A 25,650-nucleotide genomic window follows, 5' to 3' on the forward strand; every position below is an offset into this window, starting at 1 on the left:
CCTCACAAGGGAGAATTGTACAAAAAAAACTCCTTTGTTCTACTTGGGTAGTTTTATTTCAGGAGCTGATTTACATTAGAAAAGCTTTAATTCACCAAAAACAAAACCTCTAATATTTAAGGAAGAGGAAAAAGGGATACTGAAGAACTTAAATGATTTTTTGTTGCAGTTGATAAACAGCAAAAATTTATTCATTCAAAATACCAATGGTATTTTAATTAAAAGTAGCCTTATGTGAAAGAAAAGTAATACTATTGCTAGTTATCTAGGAAAAGACCGTATGTACTGTTTGTCTGAGTCTTCTTTTTTGTAAGCAATTATTATACTTAGTGATTTATTTATTATTGATAAATAAAATTAGTTTATATTTTAATAGGAAAAAAAGATTATATATAGCTGTGATGGTTTAAACCATCAATTGACTGGGTCACAGGGTGCCAAGATATTTGTTTAAATATTATTTCTGGGTGTGACTGTGAGGGTGTTTCCAGATGAGACTGACATCTGAAATGGTAGACTAAGTAAAGCAGGTTGCCAACCCCAGTGTGAGTGGGTGTCATCCACCCGCTGAGGGCCTGAATAGAACCAAAAGGCAGAGGAAGGGAGAGTATCGCTCTGCCTACTTGTGCAAAGACATCAGTCTTCTGATTTCAGACTGGGATTTACACCATCAGTTCTCAGGTCTTTGGATTTGGATTTGTTCTTATACCATCAGTTTTCCTGGTTCTTAGTCCTTCAGACTCTGGAACTACACCACCAGTTTCCTGGGTCTCCAGCTTGCAGACAGCAAATGCTGGGACTTCCCACCTCCCATAATTATAAGAGCTAATTTTTATAATAAATCTCTTCATATTGGGGTGCCTGGGTGGCTCAGGAGGTTAAGCATCTGTTTTTGGCTCAGGTCATGATCCCAGGGTCTTGGGATTGAGCCTCAAACTGGCTCCCTGGGGGCAGCCCCGGTGGTGCAGCGGTAGCGCCGCCTGCAGCCCAGGGCGTGATCCTGGAGACCCTGGATCGAGTCCCACTTCAGGCTCCCTGCATGGAGCCTGCTTCTCCCTCTGCCTGTGTCTCTGCCTCTCATTCTCTCTCTGTGTCTCTATGAATAAATAAATAAAATCTTAAAAAAAAAAAAAAACTGGCTCCCTGCTTAGGGGAGAGTCTGCTTCTCCCTCTGCCCCTCCCCCACCCCCTCTCCCTGCTCATGCTCTCTCCCTCTCAAATAAACAAAAACCTTTCAAAATAAATAAATAAATAAACAAATCTCTTCATATAAAAACTTATAAATATATAGAAACATATATATCTCCCCAATTGATTGTTTCTTTAAAGAACCCAAATACAAAAGCTATGTACTTGAACATAAATACTTAAATACTGTATATAAAATATATTATCTATTTACTTATTTATTACATAACACAAATATATACACACCTAAATTTATATCTAAATGGCTAAAGTGCTATTTGCACTTTTCTACCAGCACCACAACTCATGACTGCTGTAAAAAACCCACGTTTAAAGGGAAAGTAACAATCCTTTTAAAGGATTTCTTTAAACCTTAAAACCACATAATAAATAAAAATGGATATTTACTCACTGTCCATTTATGTCACTAACTCCTGTATTTAGTTAACAAACATTTGTTTGTTTAATGAAGGATGAGGATTGTAAAATTACTTTATGATCACTGTAGAAAAAGTAAAAGATATACTTAAAGTAAGAGAAACTCTCCCATAGTCTCATGCTGGTTTTAACACATTGGCATATTTTCCTAAAGTGCTTTGTCCTCAAATATTTTTTATATGATTGAGATCATACATGATATATGCTACTATTTCATGCTTTTTTTAATTTAAAAAAATATGTAGAAGTATTTCCTAAGTCATTTAAAGCCACTGAATGTATTTCCAATATTTTGGGTGTTTAGAGTGTGGCAAATATATGGATTGGATCATATAATATCCATTCCAGCTTCCTTCTGTACCCTCCTCTACTCAGAAGCTGGAAAGCTATAACTGCATTTCCCAGACTTCTTTATAGCTAGCTGTGATGTAGGTTCCGCCTCAAGACACACAATAGACACCTGTGTGTCTTGAATTCTGAACTGACTTCAATGAGAGGAGAGAGATAGGGTCCATTTTTAAAGTCAGATTCCGGATAAAGTAGCAGGAGTCTGGAGCCAGCTGCTGAAGCTAGGGCTTCGCAGTGTGGCAGGAGGTTTCCTGATTCTGCACTCTCTTGAATGTGGCAGGTTCTACAACCCTACATTGGGGCTTTGGAGTTGGTCTCCATTCTCCACTGCTTTGAGTTTCATGACCCTCCCCACAACTCAAAAACCTATTGAAATAAATCCCTTTATGCTTAAACTAGCATGGATTACATTCTCTGTAATAAATCCTCAACAATAGAGCACTTCTAATTGCTCAAGATAACACTTAATTCTTTAATACTTTTTTTTATTTCTACTTCTTTATGCTTTATACATTTGAAGATGATTGCTTTAGGATTGACTTTTAGAAGTCTTATTACGAATTCAAAAGGTAGGAACATTATTAAGATTCTTGATACCTGTCAATTCTTTTGTTTTCTACAAGAAAGGTTGCACTAATTCATTCTCCCATTTTTCTCCCATGAGAATATACACCATCACTGTTATCTTTTCTCTTTATTTTTTGCTGCTTCAATAGTTAAAAATAGATAGCATGCTGCTGTTTTAATGTGAATGTATTTAATTATTAATATGGTTGAACACATTAATTTCATGAGCCATCTATCTGTATTTACTCCTTTGTGACTTTTCCACCTTTATATCCATTATCTCCTAAGACTGCTTTTTATATCTATTTATACACTATCTTCATGTATGAAAGAGATTTACCCTTTTTAGTTTTACATCTTGATGAGGGTTTTTTTTCCCAAATTATTGTCAGATTTTCAGTTTTGTTCATGCTTTTGACAAGAAGAAATTTTAAAATTTGAATTCAAATATATAAAACATCCTCCTATGAATTCTTCTAGCAGAAAAATGTATTGCATGCATCCTCAGGGAAAAAAATTATTATTCACATCAATGTTAGTTTTTGTTTGGTTTGTTTCTTACATTTTATGTTAATCTTTATACTGGGTTGAATAGTGTTGCTCCCACCCCCAGATCCATGTCCACCCACAACCTCAGAAAGTGACCTTAGTTGGAAATAGGCTATTTGCAATGTAATTAGTTAAACTGAAATTAGATCATAGCAGATTAGGATGTGGCCTAATCCAATAACTGGTATCCTTATAAGAAGAGAAAACAGACACATATAGACACACACAGGGAAAATGCTAACATAACAATGGAAGCAGAGACTAGAGTGATAAGTCTACAAACCAAGAAATGCCAAGGACTGCTGGCCACCACTAGATGCTAGAAGAGGCAAGGAAGGACCCTTCCCTCGAGACACAGAAAGAGCATGGCTTAGCCTTGATTCCCACCTACTAGCTTCCAGAGCTGTAAGAGAGTAGATTTCTCTTGGTTGAAGCCACCCAGTTTCTGGTAATTTGTTGTGGTAGCCCTAAGAAGCTAATACGATGAGTATATAATTGATTTTGGTATATGGTCTGAGAAGAAATTTAAGTTTTTTCTCCAAATTGTGAACAAACTAGTCCAACTGAAGCCAGCTCCTAAAAGCATGTGAGAGTCAATTGTGCACATTTCTTTCCATCTGCCCACTGACATCACATTGGTAGCTTGAAATCAGCCATGATGGAAGTACTTACACCACAGAAATCGTCAAACTACAAATCAGGTCTTTCCTCAATACCCCTAGGGCTAGTTTTAAAACATTTACCAGTATATCACTATTGGAGTTTCTCCATTTTCAATTGCTTTTTGAATTATTAGTACCTTATGCTGAAAATTTCTTATTCTCGTGTAGTTGCCTCTTAGCTGTAGTAGAGATACACATATAACGTTAATATCGAAGTAATTCAAGATGGGTGTTTACAGGGGTGCCTGAGTGGCTCAGCTGGGTAAGCATCTGCCTTCAGCTTAGATCATGATCCCAGGGCCCAGGGATCAAATCAAACCACTCTCCCACCCCCCCACCCCATCCCCACCCCCCAGCATCAAGCTCCCTGCTCAGCCAGGAGTCTGCTTCTTCTTCTCCCTTTGCCCCTCCCCCCTGCTCATATTCTCTCCCTCTCTCTCGAATAAATAAATAAAGCCTTTTAAAAATATATAAACAAATAAATTGGGTCTGGTGATGGCTTAATTTTATTCTTTCTTGATTTTCCTTCGGAAAACCTATAACCTGTATGTTGAGTCTTATTTCTTTTCTTCCATTTTATGTCTTGTTATAGTCATCATTAGGGTTTTTTTTTTTCTCTACATTCTTGAAGTTGAAATATTACAAACTTTACTTTCTGCACTTTAACCCTGCTCTTTCCTATGTCCAGTGTGAAATTTATTGCTTTCTTTGCAGTTCTGCCTGGTTCCAGCCATCTCCCTTTTCATCTCTACTTTCAGCTCATTCTCTGTTCTCCTAAATGCTCCTTGTCCTGAGTAGGTCAATTCATATTGAATATATCAAGCTAAAGCTTTGGAAGTTTTTTCTTTTATTTCCTCTAGAAAATAATTCTTATTTGTGTTTTCCCTCTGGGTCTTTAAATTGCTTTCCCTTGTGTTTGCAGAATGTTGGGGGGGGGTCAATACCAAATTTTTAAAATTATTTTTCTTAAATAATTTATGAATTTATAAATATTTATAAATAATTTTCTTAAATAATTTTCTTAAATAGTAAACACACAGAAAGAAAGAGATAAATTCATAAAACCTGATCCAGAATTTAGACTACAGAATGGATATACATGGTATCCTGTATCCTGCAGTTACTGACCATTTAGATGTTTCTACATTTTCTCTCTTGGATCTAGACCTACAGAGAACAGTAAAGTGTTAAGCTCTGAGCCAGTTTCCAGTGTCTTTCAAGCCTTTATCTCATGTTTCTGCTGGATCAAGAGAGGATCTTTTACTCCAACTGGTCTGACTGCTAGGGAGTCATATATAGGCTTCAGTTCTTCTCCAGTGATAGAGGTAAAAATTGCACTTCCAGCTAGACTATTCTTAGACCTTTTCCTCACATCTTTCCTCCTTGAATATCTTCCTGAAGTTCTTATACATCACAGTGTGCAAAGTACCATTGCCTCTCCCTGTCACTCTCTACCCATGACAGTTGTATATATTGTGAAGTATGATTCCCAAGTGGATGAAGAAAGAGAAGGACTGCTGGGGAGAAGAAAGGGCATGACACTATCAAGCTAAGAAGAGTTCACATGGCTTTGGGATTTTCTGTGTTTCTCTGCCAGTGGATAGACTGAAGTTGACTCATAGTCTTTTCCCATCTTCTTCCCAGATTTCTGTGCTATTCTGGTTCGGCTGTCTTAGTTTAGGATTATGACTCTCGACTCAACTACCTCCTCGCTGCAGTTAGTGGAAATTCCCTGCAGATTCTAGCATCTGATTTTCTCTTATCCTTATTTTTCAATTCTCTCATGATTTTTGGTCTTTTAAAAAAATTTATGATGATTTCATTTAAAAGTTGGAATAGAGCATTTCACCAGAGTGGTACATAATAACCCAGTTACTTGCTGAAGACTAACTCTGTGTCAAACAAAAAGATTTAAAAAAAAAAAAAAGGCAGAGACCAGCCTTTTGAGAGCTAAGCCTTATAAAGGACCATGAAGAGGAATATTTAGGCAGAAGGCATCATATGTGTGCAGATGTACTGGTGAGCATGGTCTTTGGGGAGTGATGGGTGATGGTAGAGTTTGAGGCAAATGGGAGGGAGGGTGATGAGCTGAGACTTATTTAGAAAGTAATGGGGACCCAGGCAAAATTTTGATTTTGGATTCTAGAAGACAAACCTGTACAGCAGGGGAAAAAATGGACTGAAGGAAGATATTAGGACATCATTTGAGCTCTGGCAAGGAGCTGTTATATTAGGGCCTGCACTAGGGGAATGACAGTGGAAATAATGGGGCAGGACAGAGTTCATGAATAACATGAAAGTAATAGTGGCAGCTGAGTAGATATGGATGATGGAGTGAGGGGACTTAAAGGTCAGTCGCCTCTGACTGGATGGTTGGTGCTAATCTCTGCTACAGGGACAGGGAAGATTCAATGGGAAAGGTAATTAACTTGTTTGGGGACATATCGAATGTGAGGAGCTTCTAAATGAAGACAGCCCAGCCTGTAGACAAACAGCTATCTGAAGCACAGAAGACTCAAGCCTGGGATAGATAGATATGCACTAGCAAGTACTTATGGCTGAGGGTGAAGCATAAGAGTTTGGGATGGCCCCGAAGAAACTAATTCTTCTTTGTTATGCTAATATAACAGGGTACACTGTTCAGATTGGGTTGTTGTGGTATTACAAATGCCAAAAAACCATGCTTATTTTCCCCCAAGGGAAGGCCAATGGGAGAGAGAAAAAAGAGAGGTGAGGGGAACAGTGGGGAACACCAACATTAAAGGGATAGATGAAAGGAAAACCAGCAAAGGGAGCTAACAACAAAGAGAAAAAAGAGGTATGTTGGGACACAAGAGAGAAAAGAATTTCAAGGAGGCTGAAACAAGAGTGTTAAGTCCAGCAGAGGTCAAGTAATATAAATACTAATAACCATGAGTTTCAATCATCTAGGGCTAAGTCTCTATCTGCAAACACTTATTTAATAAGAAGAATTATGTTCAAGCAACTAATAACCAAAAGCTCTTGCAGGGTAACACAATGCTTCTAATCAGAAAACTTTTTCATCTAATGAGAAATTGTATTTTGAAACCTCTGCCTTCTGGGCTTTTTACTGCTATCAAGCACAGGTATTATCTAGCAAGTATTTGAAAAATGCAGGTTTTTTGTTTCACAGAATTTGCTGCAATGATGAGCTGAGACAGAACCCCAGAAGGAGCCTCTGGTCTTAGAGAACAGAAGTAGATGGGGCTTTGTAATTCAGAAAAATAGAGTCTGTTTCCCATTAGTTTTCCAAAAGCTGTCATTAATCTTGTAGCAGTGAGGAATAACTAGCGATACAAATGGTATGACAGAAACAATACTAAAGATTCCTTTCTAATCCTTTGCCTAAAATGCCTCCCCAACAACCAGCACCCCCAAGATAGTCAAGGTGTCTGCATTTCCTTAGGTAGAGAATTATTCTAAATTACTAAAGCACTTAGTTTCCTCCAGGTAGTACCAGTAAAACCACTGTGGGGAGTGGGGCACATTAACACACTATCAACCATTAATACTTTAAGAACTGATCATCAAATGACTTGCTATCATCTTAAGAAGAAAAGATAAAGATTGGGCATTGAGAAGATCTGAATCACAGGGGTCCTTGGGGACAGGATTCTGGGCACCAAGGTACACCACATCACCCAAAACTGGAGGAATGGTACCAAAATGGGGGAAAGGGCCAGGGTAAAGCAGAATTTCTCAGACTTTTTTTTTTTTTTTAACTCAAATTCCTCTTTAATAAGCACCAAAATCTCTGGGTCACTGCCTTTCCAGATTCTGATGTTCTTCCTAAGGTGAGTGTGACCTCTCCTAAGAATCACAGATCTTCTACAAATCCCAAAGAACCCCAAAATAAATACTTGCTGAGCTTGGCTTCCTATAATTTAAATTGTGAAAGTAACAGGGAAATTTCTTAAAATTTCCAAATATAAATATTTAAATATATAATTAGATGATAATACAGCATATGCTTTTCCAAAGACTCCATACCCTGCTGGGGATCCTGACCTGACATTCCAACTGCTCCACCATCACCACCCTTGGCACTAACACCTTCACACCTGGACAGGAAAGAGGTAAACAACTGATCAAATTAATTAATATGAGCCATTTTTTTCCCCTGAGCTGAAGAGCATCACCAAAAAATAGTTGCTACAGACTGAAACAAAAATTCAAGGCAGAAAAACAAGCCTATGTAAGAAGAAAATGCCTGAAAATAAAGGAAAGAAGCATAAGAATTTGGGATGGCCACATACAAACTAATTCTTCTACTTTATGCTAATGTAACAGGCTACATTGTTCAGACTGGATTGTTCTGGTATTACAAATGCCAAATGATTAAGAGTCAAGAATAAGAATCTTTCATCTGTGTTGACTGGTTTGAAAGTGCTGGAAAAAAAACTGCCAGTTGGAATCAGCTACTGCTATGGAAAGGAGTTCTGCTAGGGTGATACTTACCAGAACCACAAGAAGACAGGAAACCCACAGGATGCCTCTCTTACTTCTCTACTCCCTATCTAGTGCTCCCTATTGGAAAGCCTCACAAGGAATCATCTGGCAAAGGAAAAATGTGATGTGCAGAGTCTTGGGTCTAGCCTCACAAAACAGGGTATGGGAAAGTGGGTTGTAGCTGAGAAATAGCTTATAATAATAAGTAGTAAGGGTGGAAGCATAAAAATTTGTCAAGAGACTGTTGCAATAATTCAGGAGAGAAATCATGGAGGCCAGGGTTGTGGCAGTGGAGAAAGTGAGAAATAGTTACAACACTTGAGAATAGGTTCCTCATAATTTGGCCTTGGATTTAATCAAATGTGAGGTGTGAGAGAAAGACATAAGCCAAGGAGAACTCCAAGGTTTTTGAACTGAGCAACTGGAAAAGTCGAGTTTCCATTTTTTGAAATGGGGAAAATGGTAGAACACATGGGCTTTAGATTAGATTGGGGAAATCAGTAGAGGTTCTGTACTCAAAGATATTCATATTAGATATCCATATAGGTTTGTCAAGCTGGGAGCTGGGTATATGAGTCCAGAGATCAAGAACCAGATCCTAGACACAGTACAAATTTAGGAGTCATCAGAGTCCATTTAAAACCACGAGACTGGAAGAAATCCTGAAGGGAATGAATAAACAGAGAAAAAGAGAAGTTGGAGGATCAATTCCTTTACTCCAATGTTTATAGGGCCAATGTTTACAGGGTTAAGAGATGAGAAGAAGCAGCAAATCTACCAAGACACAGTGGTTTTTGAAATAGCAGGAGAATCAAAAGTATTGACTTGCTAAGTGAGAAATGTGAATTCAGAAAGGGAGAAAGATCAAATATATCATGTGATGCTAACAGGCAAAGTAAGGTGAGAACTGACAATTGACCACAGCCGTTGACAATGTGAAGTTCAGGGAATAGCTTAAGTACTTTTTCCAAAGTGAGAGGACATGAACTTGCAGATTGAAAAGATCCACTGAATACCAGAACAATGAATAAATCAGGCCAATAATGATGTACATTGTTAGGAAATTTCAAAATACTGATGTAAGGGGCTGAGGGAATATGGGAGTGGGTGTGAAGGGACCAGTTTGGAACGCAGGGACAAGTAGAAATCCAAGTCATACACAAAAGATCAGAAATCAGAATGACATCCATTTTCCCAAAACAACTCTGGGATCTAGAAAACACCGACTCAAAAATGCTAAAAGGATTTCCAAGGACGTCTGGGTGGCTCAATGGTTGAACATTTGCCTTCAGCTTAGGGTATGATCCCAGGTCCCAGATCAAGGCCCACACTGGGCTCCCCACAGGGAGCCTACTTCTCCCTCTGCCTATGCCTCTGCCTCTTTCTCTGTGTCTCTATGAATAAATAAATAAAATATTTTTTAAAAAATCTTTAAAAAAAAAAGATTTCCAAACTGAAATAAAATCCTAGCAAAAATACCAATCAAGTATGAGAGTAGAATAAAGATAATTTCAGACATGCAAGGTGCAAAAACTTTCAGTTCCCTTGTACCTTTCCCTGGGAAGCTATGGGAGAATGGGCACCACCAAAATGAAAAAATAATCCAAGAAAAACGATAGAGGTTATGTGAATTAGGAGATCCAATATAGGTAAAAGGTGAAGGGAATTCTTAAAATGATGGTAATAAAAGATTCTAGGTTAACAATCTTGCATCAGGTAAATACTAGAACATATAAGATTCCAGGACTGAAATTTATTGTTGATACGGCTGAATGCCATTTAAACAATGGGCTAAGATTTGGAAAGTTTTACTACAAAGAGGCACATTTGAAAGGGAAAAAAGAAACAAGACAAGTACTTGTATTCACAGGGGGAACTGGGATTCTGGGGTGTTATCTTTGTTATCACTTCTGTTTTCTGAGGGAAGTAGAAAGCAAGGTTATTACCCAGAGGAGATGGATGAGGAAGAGGTGTTGAGGGTTTGACAAAGGAGAAGACACGATACAGTCATCTGGAAGTGGGCAACTGAATGGACCTGAGAAATGCTGCGGGGCTGCTCATCCATTGGTGGGCAATTCTTGGTGGTATATGGACGAACTAGCCAACTGCCCTCTCTTTGCATTGTAAACACATCTAACAAGAGGAGATGGCAGTAGTAGAGAGCAGAGACTATTCCAATATGAAGAAAAAAGGACACCAAGCAGAGAGTGTGGCTCACAAGCCTCATGTGGTCACCAAGAATCTTAGCGTGGAGGTTCACACCAGTGAAGAAATGGCACGAGCCATTCTAGAAAATTCTAGAAAAGGGAAGGAGCCCCATGGCTTTGGAGAGGTGGCTTGAAAGAGAGGACAATGACTTGGCCTCACCTGAAGGAAAGTAATTTGAAGAACCTAAAAATGTCCCAAGACAATTTAGCTGTGAGACTTACTATAAATGCGTAGAGGATAACAGAAGCAGAGAACCCGGTAAGGGGTAATCACAATTTATCAGGGAAACAAGGAGTTGCCTTTTATCCGGATGGGAAATGGTTGGAGGTTAGTTAGAGCTGCTACTACAAGCAATTATTTTGTGATGGGCTGCCTCTGTTTTCCACAGCTCCAAAAAACAACTGGAAATAGGAGGTACTGTGAATTACATCTTCATAAAAAGGCTTCCTATATTAACTTGTAGTGGCCTGTGGTCTTTTTTCCTGCTGGTTCATCATGTTTAAGTAGTAATCTTGCGGCTTCCTGTGGAGTTTTTTTTTTTTTTTTTTAACATTTATTGAACATGTATTCTGTTACTCCTTTATACCTCCTGTTGCCGGCAGCAGCTTTGTGATACAGTGTTAGGAAATCAGAAATTACTCTTTTTTTTTTTTTTTTTTGCCTCACCAGGAGTTTCACCCAATTATTTCTAAATCAATAAATCCTCCCTTTCCCTTTTAATAAATGGTAAAGTCATTTATGGGCCTCTTAAGAGTTTTTCTCTTCTATTCAGAACTCTCTAAGCTGTGATTCCAACTATAAACCCCTATAGGTGGTATCTTCTCCAACTACTTCCCAAGAAAAGAGTCCAAAGACTTAGGTTCAGGGCAAGTCTGTCACTTCATCTCTGACTGAAGCACATCTTTTAAGTCATCTGTCACAAATGTTCTCGCTGAAAGATCAGGACAACGTGAATACCTCCCCACTGCCTCTCCTTGGGCCGGTTTACGTGCCTCACATTTGCACGGCTTCATATTTTCTTTTTTACGTGGCTCACTCTCTCCAAAGGGCGGTTCTTTACTCTCCTCTCTACTCATTTGAATTTCCAAGTAACTGGAAGGTATCATTTATTTAAAGGACATTATATTTTATCACATATAAGATGCTATCATATTATTTTCCAATAATACAGAAAAGAAGAGCACTGCCAAAGAAACTAGGACTTCATGTTTTTACTACAGTGCCATGGATCATCCTGCAGTATCTTCTATTCGTTTGGACCTGTTTCCTCCATTCGGGGGAACTGAGAGATTTTTTTTCTGCTTTCCCTTGCACCCTTTGGCATGTGATATGCAGAATCATTTTGAATCTGGCTTAGTAACTACTTTCTAACACAGTTGCACCTACTTGTGGGAATTTTTTTCCCTTTTATTTTGCTGCTTTGCAAGAAAATACAGAATTATTTCTATCACTTCTCTGAAATAATAATTTGCTTACAAATCAAGGAGTTTCCGTTTTTTTTTAAAAATAAACAATAGATATTCCATCTTTTCAGAGATATTTTAAATGCCAATCAAAGGGACACCTGGGTGGCTCAGCAGCTGAGTGTCTGCCTTTGGCTCAGAGAGTGTGGTCCTGGAGTCCTGGGATCAATTCCCACATTGGGCTCCCCGCGAGGAATCTGCTTCTCCCTCTGCCTATGTCTCTGCCTCTCTCTCTATGTCTCTCATGAATAAATAAATAAAATCTTTAAAAAAATAAAAAAATAAATGTCAATCAAAGTCAGTATGTGCAGTACCAATGATGCACAAACATCAATGAAGATGACAGGACAGGAGGAGCTTTGACCAAGGTCCTCTCTGCTCAGGCGGTTTCAACTATGCTTCAGCCTCTACTGGTAACAGAGGCTACAAAAGGCAGCTACATCTCATAGATACTAAAATATAAAAAATAGTACATCTCGTAATCGATAAATTACATTATTTTGTTTTATGGGCAATCCTACCTTCTACATCCCCTTCATTAGTACTTGTAATAGTAATTTATCAAATATGCCATCTGTCCAATCAATTTATATTCTGCCCTTGTCCATAATTTATACCAACTCTGATATTTAAGATGCTTTCCTCCTTGGTTATTGCTATGTGTGCAGGTGTGTGTCACTGTGTCACACAGAGCTCCAGATATGAGAGCTAATAATGGAAACTAAAGTCAAAATGCAAATCATGATTTATAGATCAGCCAAACACCAAAGCTTTGATTAAAAACATAATCCTTCTATTATATTAAAGCGATTTAGGGGATCCCTGGGTGGCTCAGTGGTTTAGTGCCTGCCTTTGGCCCAGGGCATGATCCTGGAGTCCCAGGATCGAGTCCCACATCGGGCTCCCTGCATGGAGCCTGCTTCTCCCTCTGCCTGTGTCTCTGCCTCTCTCTCTCTCACTGTGTGCCTATCATAAATAAAAAAAAAAAAAAAAAAAGAAAAGCAAATTTTTTCAATAAGAACATATACATGATTTTAACCAAGATATAATCAAATACAGTTATAATTAATAATTTCTAAAACTATATCTTTTTAATCCACATGGTTCATATGCTCCAGTAAAATTAATTACAAATAAAAGTTTAATGATAAAATAATTTTCAGAGACTACAGAAATGTTCATATACATACTAATAATTACTACTATCTTACCCTTTTTGGTGAAGATATCAGTGAAGTTCACTAATAGCTGAACAATCTGAAATCACTGCATACAGAATGAACTCTATGAAATGGAATCATTCACAGATGGACCCCCATCATCTTGCCCAAAGAAGCTCTTAGCACATACAGATTGGTAAGATAATTAGCCAGTTTCAGACTTTACATTTAAGGTTGCCTCCCACAGTTAAGCTGGGGTACAAATGCCTTAGCTCTAATGAAATATCTTTGTGAGTCGAGAGGGTGTCTCCACATTCCAAAAGGGCCATTCAATCAGCCCAAGTGCAGCACACCCAGGATTTCAATCTGAATAGTCCTGGTAGAATTACATTTCAAGGCCCTCCTGATCCTAAGTACCATTATCCTGCTCCTAAGAGCCCAGACCATATGGATCCCAGATTAAACAATCCCTCCACCACACACACACACAGAGATATCATATATAAAAATGCCTGGATATATTAGAACTGTGAAGAGTAAGAGAAGGTGAGAGGGAGGTCACAGGGAAATAATATCAGAACACACAGGTTCCAGAAAAACAGTTTACAACTGATTTTAGATATTTCAGTTCTTTTCTAGCCAACCTGGCTAAGGTTCCCAAAGATTTCTCTCCTGCTCCTTCACCACCTCTCTCTTCTCTAGCTCTTCTTTATTGCTTATCTCCTCTCTTTTGGCTCATCCCAATGCTTCTATACTTTTCTACTACTCACATTCAACTCTGGAATCAACACCATGCCCTTGAGTGTCTCCCTAGCTGAAATTAGCAAGAAAGAGTTCCATACACAGACAGCACACTTGCTAAACAAAATTCTGGTGCCAACTGTTAACATTTTTCCTGCCATGCTATATGCAGAATGGTTGAGAAATTTATCTTAGATCACACAACCAATGCCATCCTATTGGTTTCCAGAAATCTGCCTTCACTTTTTCCTTTCCTTCCACTCTAACTGGAACTCACTGACATTCTGCTGATTATGAAAAATATGCAACTAAAGTACATATTAAAAAGAAGGTTGAGGAGGAGCAGGTACAAATTTTTGTTATGGTGCTGTTACTATAAATCCCGGGTAAAGACTCTTAAACCGGTGTTCTTGCTGAGTCCACCCCCTAATGTTTTATCACTGGGATGCAACCCATTCTCAATGGATCTGCATGAAATTACCAGGAGAATTTAGGCTACCCCAACATCTATTGACTAATTATGAACTAATGCTTTTAGAGTAATATTTGCTCTGACCTGCTATTTAATGCTAAGGATTAGAAGATGATGGAGGGGAAAAAAGGGGAAAGGAAATAAATGGACACTGATATAATAACCATTTTGTGTCAGGGTTGCTGGTGCCACACTCACCTCCATTGCTCCCAGAACAATATCACTAGAAAGATCAGAGAATATGGTGACCTTCTAAATTCAGAACACAAAATGTGAGGTCTAAGCTAATCTCACTTAGATCTGGAGGGACAGGAAAACACACACACACACAATTGGGGTTTTATACATGTAGTCTGCCTCTCTAATTCACAGGGCTGCTGTATTGTCAAAAAAGAGCTCTTATTAGGAGAAAATATCAAATAACAAAGCTTGTTTTTTTGATGATTTTCTCCTATTATAAAATTTTGCAGCAAATTTGGAAAATGTTGATTTATTTCCTTAGAGGTTTTCTATGTAAATAATTTTATATTTATGATTGAAGCATACACATTTATGTACTTATTTTTTCACTTAATACTATAACATGAGCATTTTGCCATTTATTAAAATTATTCATGAACTTTACTTCAAAGTATCTTTACATACTATTCCATCAGTACAGACATATTATAAGTTACAAAACGACTGATATATTTTTATGTTTTAAGAGTGTCATTGTTTTCAAATTCTCCATTACACGATACATATATTTGTATACACTAGGAGTATTTACTTTGTTTTTAGAGCAGGTTTGTAGGAAAATAATGAAAAGCCTAATTTAAAATAATTTTTATTTACCACCTTTTCAAAGAATCCACTTAAACTGTTAAAAAAAATCAAAGCTGGCTTTTTAAATCCCCTGTTGTATTTTTGGTTTTAGGTTATGTTTTTCTGGTTTTTTGCTGTTGTTGCTATTTCTTTCAACTTTATGGAGATCCGGGGACTTTAAGTCGATGCTGTCATGGGATAAGTCCTGGAGGATCTTCAGGGAGCAGCTGAGTTTATTTTGAAAGTTCAAGGGAGATGAATTGTTTGGCCTAAGGGCAGACTGTGGCAGATTACATTTTCTAAAGATGACCATGACCATATCTCCTGTCATACATACTACTCTTCTAACAATGTGACTTTGATACTCTTCCTAACAAGACGTGGATCTATGCTAGAACTCTTTCTCCTTGAACCTGCAGTGGGCCTGTGTGATTGCTTGAAACAACAAAATATGATGGAACTGACACACCGAGTATGAAGGAAATATGAAGTCATTTCCAATGTGAGGTTATAAAAATGCCACGCACTTCCACTTTGTCCTCTCTTTGGATACTAGCTTTGGGGGAAGCCAGATACCATGTAAAGAGGCCATCTGTGAAAGTGCCCAAACTAGCCCACAGGGAGAGACCACATAGAGGGCCCTAAGAGCACATGGGGAAGGAGATATACCCTCATTGCTCCAATACTTTGCCATTTCAACTCCAGCCACAGGGTGAGAGGTCATGAGCCAGATCTGCTCAGCCTAGTTCTTCCTGAACTTCTGACCCACAAAAACTGTGAAACACAGAAATAATTGTTGTTGGGTGTGTTATTGTGCAATGAATAACTGAAATAAGAGTTTTAAAACACCGCAACTCTGATCTCCCCTTCTCAATTTAGGTGATGTAATTTTTCAGGACTTTAGTTGTGCTTTTTGTTTAGACACTACAAATCAAAATCATGCATAAAGGCAATGTATTATTATTTTATGCACATGAGGTATGTTTAGATTTGTTTATACACCTACCAAGTTCTTTGCATCCCAACTTTCCCTTCTGAAGTAACATTCTTTTTTCCTAAGATACATTCTTTAGAATTTCTTTCAGTGAAAGTCTATTGGTGATAAATACTCTCCATGTCTGTTTTTCAGAAAATGTTTTTTATTTTGAAAAATAACTTGCTGAGTATACATCTCTATGTCAATCATTTCTTCTCTCAGGACTTAGAAGGTACTTTTCCATTGCTTTCTGATTTCCATTTTTACTGTTGGAAGAAGTCTGCTTTTTAATTATCATTCTTTTGCAGGTCATTTGTCTTTTCTCAGACAGATCTGTCTTTTCCCTGGCCGTTTCTTATAGCTTCTTATCTTTAGTTTCACTAAAATGGTTTAGGTTTGCATTTTTTTAAATTTAATTGACTTTGATGCTTCATGTTTCCTATATTTATGGATTATGTTATTATTTAAGTTTAAAAGATCTCAACCTTTACCTCTATTTTATAATTTCACAATTCTACTCTAATGTAATTCTTCTCATTCTATCCTCCATGTTTTGTTATCCTGCCTCCATATTTTCTATATCCTCTACTCTAGCTCACCAATTCTCCTTCGGCTAGGTCTAATCTGATGTGTTTTCATTTCAACAATCATTTTCCATCTGTAAAAGCTCTACTCAGTTCTTGCTCAAGGTTACCTAGTTAATTTTGATATTCTCTTATTGACTTACTTTTTTCTATAAAGATTTCATACTTGGGGGATCCCTGGGTGGCGCAGCGGTTTAGCGCCTGCCTTTGGCCCAGGGCACGATCCAGGAGACCCAGGATCGAATCCCATGTCGGGCTCCCGGTGCATGGAGCCTGCTTCTCCCTCTGCCTGTGTCTCTGCCTGTCTCTCTCTCTGTGTGTGTGACTATCATAAATAAATAAAAATTAAAAAAAAAAAAAAAAGATTTCATACTTGGTTATATACTGCATCTGACAATTCCAGAATATCTTCAGGCATTTGTGGATGCCAGGATGAAAAATCTGTAATTTTTCATTTGCTTTTTGTCTCTAAGGACTCTCAATGTTAGTGGTTTGTTTGCATTTCAGTTTTTGCTTATGAGCTTTTATTTGTTTGAAAGAGATATAGAGGAATTCTGAGAATTTTCCTCCAGAAGAAGTTTGTGCTTCTGTTGGAAACCAGGGGATGCTAATGACATAGGACATTAGGTCCCGTATCAGGGCTTAATATGGACACACATTTTTAGTAAGATAGGTCCTGGGCTTGGTCTTCAGCTCTTAGCATTGAGATCAGAGTTTTATATCTCCTAATTGATTCTAGTTCCCTGATTTTGTGTTTTGTAGGAGTTTTTGTTTGGGGAGAAATGTGCAGATACCCTTGTGCAGATACCAAGTGCAGATACTCTTGGAGATTCCTTAAATTTGATGAGCCCAATAATACATTTGAAAATATGTTTTATCCAAGAAAATGCATTTCAACAAGAGAGTCCTCTTGCGTAGCTCTGCTAGATATTAGTCAGAACAGTTTCTACTGGACATAGTTATATTATCTCATTTATATCTCTCAACAATCCTCAAGACAATTTTTTTTCTCACTTGACAGATGGGAGGTTAAGAAACTAACATTACATAGCCAGTAAGCAGAAGCACCCATTAGTACTGGCACCAGAATTTGAACACAAATCTGTTTAAAGCCAAACTTGTGTTCTTCACTACTGTGTAATATCGCCTCTCAGTCACAAATTTCATGAAGATCTGTATCTTTTTAGAGGCATCTCTTCTCTATCTTCTACTTGCTCTCTCTAGTTCCAGTTTTAGTATCTGCTTTTTAATTCTCTTATATCATGACAGACGTTAGACTGAATGGTTATCAGTGACTGCCAAGCCTTGATGCAAACACTGATAAGCTGCTCTGAGTTTGGAGAGAAAAGAAAAAACAAGTCATCCAACAGAACAGATATGGAAGTTTTAGGAACACAGTCTGAGACATGAGTCATATAAAATTTTAAAGAGAAACTGCTATAATCTTCTTTAGATCAAAGGTATTTTCCTCAATGCTCAAATTATTCTTTTAAAGTACATAAATAAAATAAATAATTGTCCTCTCTGCTAAGATCACTACACTCCAAATTGCCTTTAGCAGAATCAGAGGAAATAACCATTGGATGAAGTCTCTTCCATTTGCAGAGGCAGAGATTACTCAGGCCCTATTTGATATTAAGAATCTCAACATAAATCCTGGAGTTTCGTATCAAGTCCTCCTAATTAATTAAATGTTATGCGTTACAAATTTTAAAATGTCAACTCCATCATTGATTTATACTCCATTTGTTCTGAAAATGTTTTTGTTTCCTAATTCATGTCAACTAAAAAAAAGGAAAAAAAAAAGGGATACCTGGGTACCTGGGTAGCTCAGCAGTTGAGCATCTGCCTTCAGCTTAGGGCATGATCCCGCAGTCCCGGGATTGAGTCCTACATTCATATTCATGAATAAGTAAATGAAATCTTAGGAAAAAATGAAAATAAAAGTAAATAAAAAATTAAAAAGAGTAAATAAGTCTTCCCAGCTAAGTATTCAACTAATACTATTTAAAAATATCTGTTATTAAAAAATTCATCTTCTCATCTTAAGATCATAAATATTTTTAACTGACACCAAAAAAAAAAAAACCTCCTTTTATAAGACAATTCAAATGACATTCAAAATTTGGTTTGTAAAATTTGATTTAAAGCAGATTTTGAAATGTATATATCCACTTATTCATTCATTCCATAAACATTTAGTCTGCATGTCTTATATGCCAAACAACATGCTGCAGTCTCAAGAGCACATATGAAACATTCTTGACCTCCAACTGCTCACACCTATACTATCACCTCTAATATGCTTACATGCAAACACACACATACTCAGAATCTTGCTGCTTTTTGCTAGCGGCAGCAAATAATCACTTCCCAAGTTGGAGCTTCAAAGTTTAAAAATGAACTATTAATGTCATAACAGGACAGTTGATTAAGTTTCAGTTTTTATCTTTAACAATCATTTGCTCCAATATATACTGAACTTCTGTTATGGGCAAATGGCTCATTGAGTTTTCAACTCTTCTACTGAAAAACTCTTTTAAAACAAGCTTGGAGAACTCTCATCTCTATTTTTACACCATGCTACTGTAGAATGACTCAGGCTCAGTCAGTAAATTTTAAACATTTGTGAGTAATAGAACCCATGGAAAATCTGATAAAAAAAATATGTGCACATACAAGAAATTTTTGTATAAATTTCAGAAGTGGTTCAGGAAACCCCTAAGATCCCAATACAGACCATTCAATAGGACCACGGGAATATCTGCTTACTGTGTGTGCAACCTCAGGGTGTGATCTTTAGTCACCTCTCATTCAAGTTAGTATTCCCTGTCCCAGAGCAGATTTCAAAAAGTATTTGCTGAATGAGCACCTTGGGAACATTGTTCTTATGAAGTTCTTATGTTATCTTCCTCTTCCCCCCAAAACTTCCAAATTCTCAATTTCCACTTACATACTTTTCTAAAACTTACTTGCTCAAGACTAATTTGACAGTCTAGGCAACTCTCTCTTTTCCAGACCCTACTTTCCTAATTTTCTCTCCTCCACCTCCTATCAACTCAACTGTTACAACAACCCATTTTCCCAGAGAGTAAAAACAATGCAGGCCAGCAAAGAAACATTTCCAAGATACAGTTTCTGAGAAAGTATCCCTTGAGAAAAAGCAAAAAGATCCTTACAAGAAATACAAAGAGGTTATACCTCATTTTATCCAGGGATAAACTCATGGCAGCTCCCATATCCTACTTATACGTTAAATAATTAGAATTCAGAAGTAAGATGATTATATGGGTTACATTTCAACACTTACTCAAATTAAAAGGTGGTTAGCCTTTTTCTTACAGAAAGTCAGCTCAACTTATGAATTACTTTGACAAACAACACTGACTTCGTTATGAGGCTATATAACAACCAGAGAGCTAAATCTGCACTTTTGAGATTTTGGCAATACTTATTTAAAGCATATGCACAATATAAAATACACTGAAAGTACATACCTGGTAACAATTGAAGCTTATGCCAAAAAAATTAGATAACTTAAAACTGATCAAGGAAATAATGATGGATTTTTAAAATACCTTTTTTAAAAAAGATTTTATTTATTTATTTAGGGAGAAAGAGAGTGTGCAAGCAGGGGATGGGGCAGAGGCAGAGGGAGAGAGACTCCACACTGAACCCAGAGCCCGATGTGGAGCTTGATCTCATGACCCTGGGATCATGACCTGAGCCAAAATCAAGAGTTGGATGCTCAACCGACTGAGCCACCCAGGGGCCCCAGATTTTAAAAATATTTTTAAAGGGTATTTGAACAAAAATGTTTGAGGGCCAACAGAGGCAGTATGATGATTAAGGATAACCCCATGAACAGATAGATCTTTGCGGGTACCCGCATCCAAAACCCAGCCAAGAAAGGAAGAGAACAATTGCAATGGGTTTGAAGACTCAGTATACTCTCCTGCCATCTTAGAACAGCCTCTCTTTTCCTAGCCCATAAAAACACAATCAGAAGATAAGTGTGACTTCCTGCAAAGCCCTTTCTAACTGTGTGTTTCACCCTAAATAATGTCTGGTCTGCGTGCTGTCGAAAAGAATGCACTTATTATATTCACTGAACAATTTGTAAAGAAGGCAGATCTCATGTTACACATTCTTACTACACACACACACACACACACACACACACAAACAAACAGGGAAACTGCTGGAGGTGATAGAGATACCTACTCAAGGTGGTAGTAGTATCATGGTGTCTGTATATGCTCAAACTTACCAAACTATATATACATTAAACATACGGGGTTTTGTAATTTAATTATACCTCAATAAAGCTGTAGTTTTTTAAAGAATTCACTCTAAACATATAGCCTAGCAAAGGCTATAGCAAAGCTCCTTGCTGAGAATTTCTTTTAAATATATTGATAAACATTAATTTCTCAAAACCTTATTTTTGCCACTATAATTATGTGTGCCTCCTATATACATTTATTTTTGTTGAAAACAATAAAGCTATTGTTTTAAAAATAAATATTTACATGGATTAAATTTCTTAAATAAAAAAATGAAACTATAAATGCACTAGAAACATACAGGACAATATTTTTTCAATGGAAGGGATGTGGGTAAGGAAGATCATCCATAGAAAGAGTTGGTTTTCTTTTAAAGAAGCCATAAAGGAAAAGACTACAAATTTCATTTAATAAAACATATTACATTTTGAAAGTAAACAGTTAACACCTATAACATAAACAGTTCCTATAAATCAACAGGAAAATACTTTTTAGAAAGTATTTAAGAAGAAAAATAGCATGGGGCGTGTGGATGGCACAGTGGGTCAAGTGCCTGCCTTGGGCTCAGGTCATGATCTCAGGGTCCTAAGATAGAATCCCACACTGGGCTCCCTGCTTAGCGGTAAGTCTGCTTTTCCCTCTCCCTCTGCACCCCTCTCCACCCCTGCTCCTGCTCTGTCTCTCAAATAAATAAAATCTTAAGAAAAAGAAAAAATTGCACAAATGAACAAAAAATACAAGCAGGCAATTCACAGAGAAAATAGCCCTTGCTATTTTCAGCAAAAAAAAAAAATGTGTATTAAGTAAAAAATAATATATCATCTCTCACCCAACAAATTGCCAAAAATTTAAAAGATTAATAGTACATGATGTTGTTTTTAGTATTGGGAAATAGGCAGTCTTATCCTTTACAAAAGAGAAAGTAAATGGTACATTTTGGAAAGGTGATTTCACAGTATCTATCAAAATTAAAAATGGTTTGGTTGTATTTCTAGACATCTATTATATGGGAATGCTTACTTGTGAACCAAAACAAGCAATGCAGCATTGCTTATAAAGTGACACACATGAGCTAGTCACTTGGATAAGACTCCCTTAGATGACAAGTGCCTAAGCCTACAACATCTGGGTATTTCAGTGCTAATTGCTAGCTATGCAGGAGAGCATAAGGCAATGTTTGACTCCTCTTTTCACAGAGATTGAGTCATTCCCTACAATGAACAATCCTTGGAGAAACAGCCAATAGTTTACTGATGGGCTTTGTCAACTGGAGTCCAACCCCCAAAAGCTTCCACAGCAGCTGTCTAAGATCTCCAGAATTCATTTGGGAGCAAGAATTTTCCATCTGCTTTCCCAAACCTTATTGAATGCAATATAATGTAATGTAATATCATCATATGATTATACATCCCTGTATAGTCTGACAATTTTGCTATTGTCCCGCATACATATGCAGTAGATGGATCATTTTGTTTTTATTCTTTAACAAAACATTAATATTAGTTCAGTTCACCAATCAATGCCAATCAATGAGTTGGGACTAACGCCAATAAGTGACACAGTAGTAAGAATGAGTAAGCAAGCTCTTATATTGCTTCTATGAGCAAAACAATCGATTCTCATGTTATTTATACCATTTCTAAAGGCAAGAAACAGAATCCCAGAAGAAGCATAAAATAGTGTTTAGATTCCCACAATCCTCCTTCGTTTATTTACAATTCCCTCCTTCATCCTTCCTGCCTGTCCAGATGGTTTTCTTCTTTGTTTCTCAAACTAAATTATGTTCCCTGCCTTAAGATGTTAAATACTTCAAAGGCCTTCCTCTTTAGTTCCTCACAAACAGAAGTCATAAACTCTTACCTTTGCCGGATTATGCTGGGGTTAGCTGTCACTAAATGACTTTTAGATCCAACATCTTTAGTGTATTCACTTGACAAAGGAGGAAGATTGCATCTGGAGAAACATAACATTTTAGAATGATTTGCAAACTTTTAAATCAAGTCTGTTATCAAGACCAATAGGAATTTTACTAGATCTAGCTCAATTCACAGATAATCACTTTCATCACTCCTCCCTTTTGACAGTCATTACATGATCATCTATAACTATCTTTAAAACGCAGTCATAAAAACGAGTTCTGCTTTAGAAGAAAGAAAACGTCAACTAGAGAGTTAAGCAATCTATTAAAAAGGAGACATTAACGAGAATGAATTTATTCCATTCAAAATATTTTTGGGGTGGTAAGACAGGAAGTATTAGGCTTGAAACTAGAGCTCAGGAGGGTGTGGTACTCTAAGGACACAGGGCCTGCTGTGTTCTCTGCATACCCAGAAACCTCAAGACACAGGGAAGAATTGTATTTGCTATGGTTTTCTTTCAGTTCCCAAATTCTAAATTATAATAGTATATTCAGAGCAAACTCTGTCACCTAAATCCAACTCATGACAAGTATACAGGTTTACTACTGGTGAAACACAGTGATTTGTTATCTAAATAAATGCAGTGATTCTCCACAGTCCCAGTTCAGCCAAGGCAAAGAGTACAGGTGATGTTCTCCTGGTGACAAAAATAACTGCCCCCCCACACACACACCACCCCAGCCCTGGTTGCTTTCCTTGGCCACAATGTCTTATGAATGTTTACAATGGAAAATATGGCAACTGCAAATCCAAATCCCATGGCTTTCTGCCAGTGGAACATTAGGCAAGTTAATTCATCTGCCTGGCCTTGATTTTCTCATTATACAAAATGAGGATAATGACTTTTCCTCTCTAATGAGGTTGTTGTAAAGATTACAGTAAGAAATGTATAAAATGTCCCTACCTTGATACCTCACACATAGTAAAAACTCAAAAACATCATGTATCAGAAATATATTTATAATTAAATATATCCTTTTTATGAAGACCCTAAATGAGTCTGTAGTTTGCATTATGTTTTCTTTTATTATTCTGTCCTAATTTCTCCTCTCCACCCCTAGCTCTAACTTGACTCCTACCACATCAGGGCATCTCTAACTCTTGACGACTTTAACAAAGTAAAATGCCATTTATTTGTAGGTAAAGAGATACAAATATTGAGGTATCTGCTATTCCCCCAACTATTAAATTTACCCTACAAATTTCCTCAGGACATGGAATTTTCCATGCACCCACTCAGCTGATCAGCTCAAGTTCCTTGATGTTATCTTGTATTTGCCCGGTGACTCCTACCACATCAGGGGATCTTGGGTGGAATTTGTCTCAGTTGATTTGGAATCTTCCTTTCATCTGCTTTATGGTAAAGAAATACTGGCTTTTCAGGCAGCTACTCACAGATTACTCAGCCAGTTGTTGACATTTGCTGGTGCCCAGTGAGAAAAACACAATGGTCATTGTAGGTGCTGGGGCGGAATCGAAGTCACAGGGCCTCATCATGAGGTGTCTATAGTCTAACAGTCATACCATATCCTGTGTGGTTTCTGAGGACCCCGTGAGGGAGTGTACTTAAGCATTACCAACCAGGCTCATCCGGCAGTGGTGCTGACTATGGTCTTGTGATTTAACTGATCTTTGCAAAGACGATGGTGACTTCCAGGATAAAACATAAAGTAAAATTTGGACATTTATGTCTTAAGGAAGCTTTGATCTTGATGGTCCTTCATAACATTCAAGAATCAAACACATTATATCAAAACTGTAACCTCTAAATACTGCTGAGGAATGCAATCAACCTTTTTGTCATTATTAATGAAATGGTCAGTTTTAATGAATAAATATTTTGTTTTTCTATGTGTTCCTTGTAAGTTGGCTTATATGTCTGAGTTCCTTCATACTTTCTATCACACAATAAAAGCTCAAGAAAAACTTCTGGATACTGATGATCAAATCCTACAACACAGGGAAATGCTAAAACAATTACAATAACATTTCATAAACACATTTCTGGGAAATAATGACACTCTATTTTGGTGTAAATATCTATCTTAAGTTCTTCAAGTGCAAATATCTGTGACATTTCCTTGTAGCTCTTTTTTTAGAAAAAGTACACTGCAATTTTAGCTCCTTGATTCCTAAGTTGATAACTACATAGGTTTACATAAAAGGCAAATTTAATAAAAGATTGTTTCTAATAAGGCATAATTGTGTAAAAGTGTTTCAAACTTTGCATTATCACCTTATTGGTACAATTAACAGATATTAATGGCTAATGTGTCTTAGTAACTGTGCTCATGATCCAAAAAGATGTGATCACAGAATTGATGAGAGATGACTATTCTTTGAATTGGCACATAAAGGTGGCAGGGGAATGGGGTTGGTGAAGAGGAATCTTCAAATAGAAAAAAATCATAAAATTACTTTTAAAATGTTATGCATATCATTCATCATCAGGGAACTACATATCAAAACTACAATGAGATATGACCTCATACTGTCAGAAGGACTAAAATCAACACAAGAAACAACAGGTGTTGGTGAAGATGGAGAGAAAGGGGAACCCCCTTGCAAAGTTGGTAGAAATACAAACTAGTGCAGTCACTCTGGAAAACAGTGAGGAGGTTCCTCATAAAGTTAAAAATAGAGCTACCCTATGACCCAGCAATTATACTAACTAGGTATTTACCCCAAGAATACAAAAGCACAAATTCAAAGGGATACATGCACCCCAATGTTTATAGTAGCATTACTTATAATAGCCAAAACATGAAAACAGCCCACGTGTCCATAATTGATGAATGGATAAAGAAGTGAT

At 37.2% G+C, this 25,650-nt stretch overlaps 1 protein-coding gene across 1 annotated transcript in view; it reads right to left on the minus strand.

The window, feature by feature from the left end:
• Positions 1–25,650, minus strand: part of ST8SIA1 (ST8 alpha-N-acetyl-neuraminide alpha-2,8-sialyltransferase 1) — a 150,229-nt gene that overhangs the window by 32,837 nt on the left and 91,742 nt on the right. The window contains exon 4 of the mRNA XM_038577027.1: positions 22,780–22,872. Coding sequence (XP_038432955.1) covers positions 22,780–22,872 — 93 coding nt within the window. The remainder of the gene's footprint in view (positions 1–22,779; positions 22,873–25,650) is intronic.

Source organism: Canis lupus, chromosome 27 (genome assembly GCF_011100685.1).
Source record: "Canis lupus familiaris isolate Mischka breed German Shepherd chromosome 27, alternate assembly UU_Cfam_GSD_1.0, whole genome shotgun sequence".
Taxonomy (NCBI): Eukaryota; Metazoa; Chordata; class Mammalia; order Carnivora; family Canidae; genus Canis; species Canis lupus.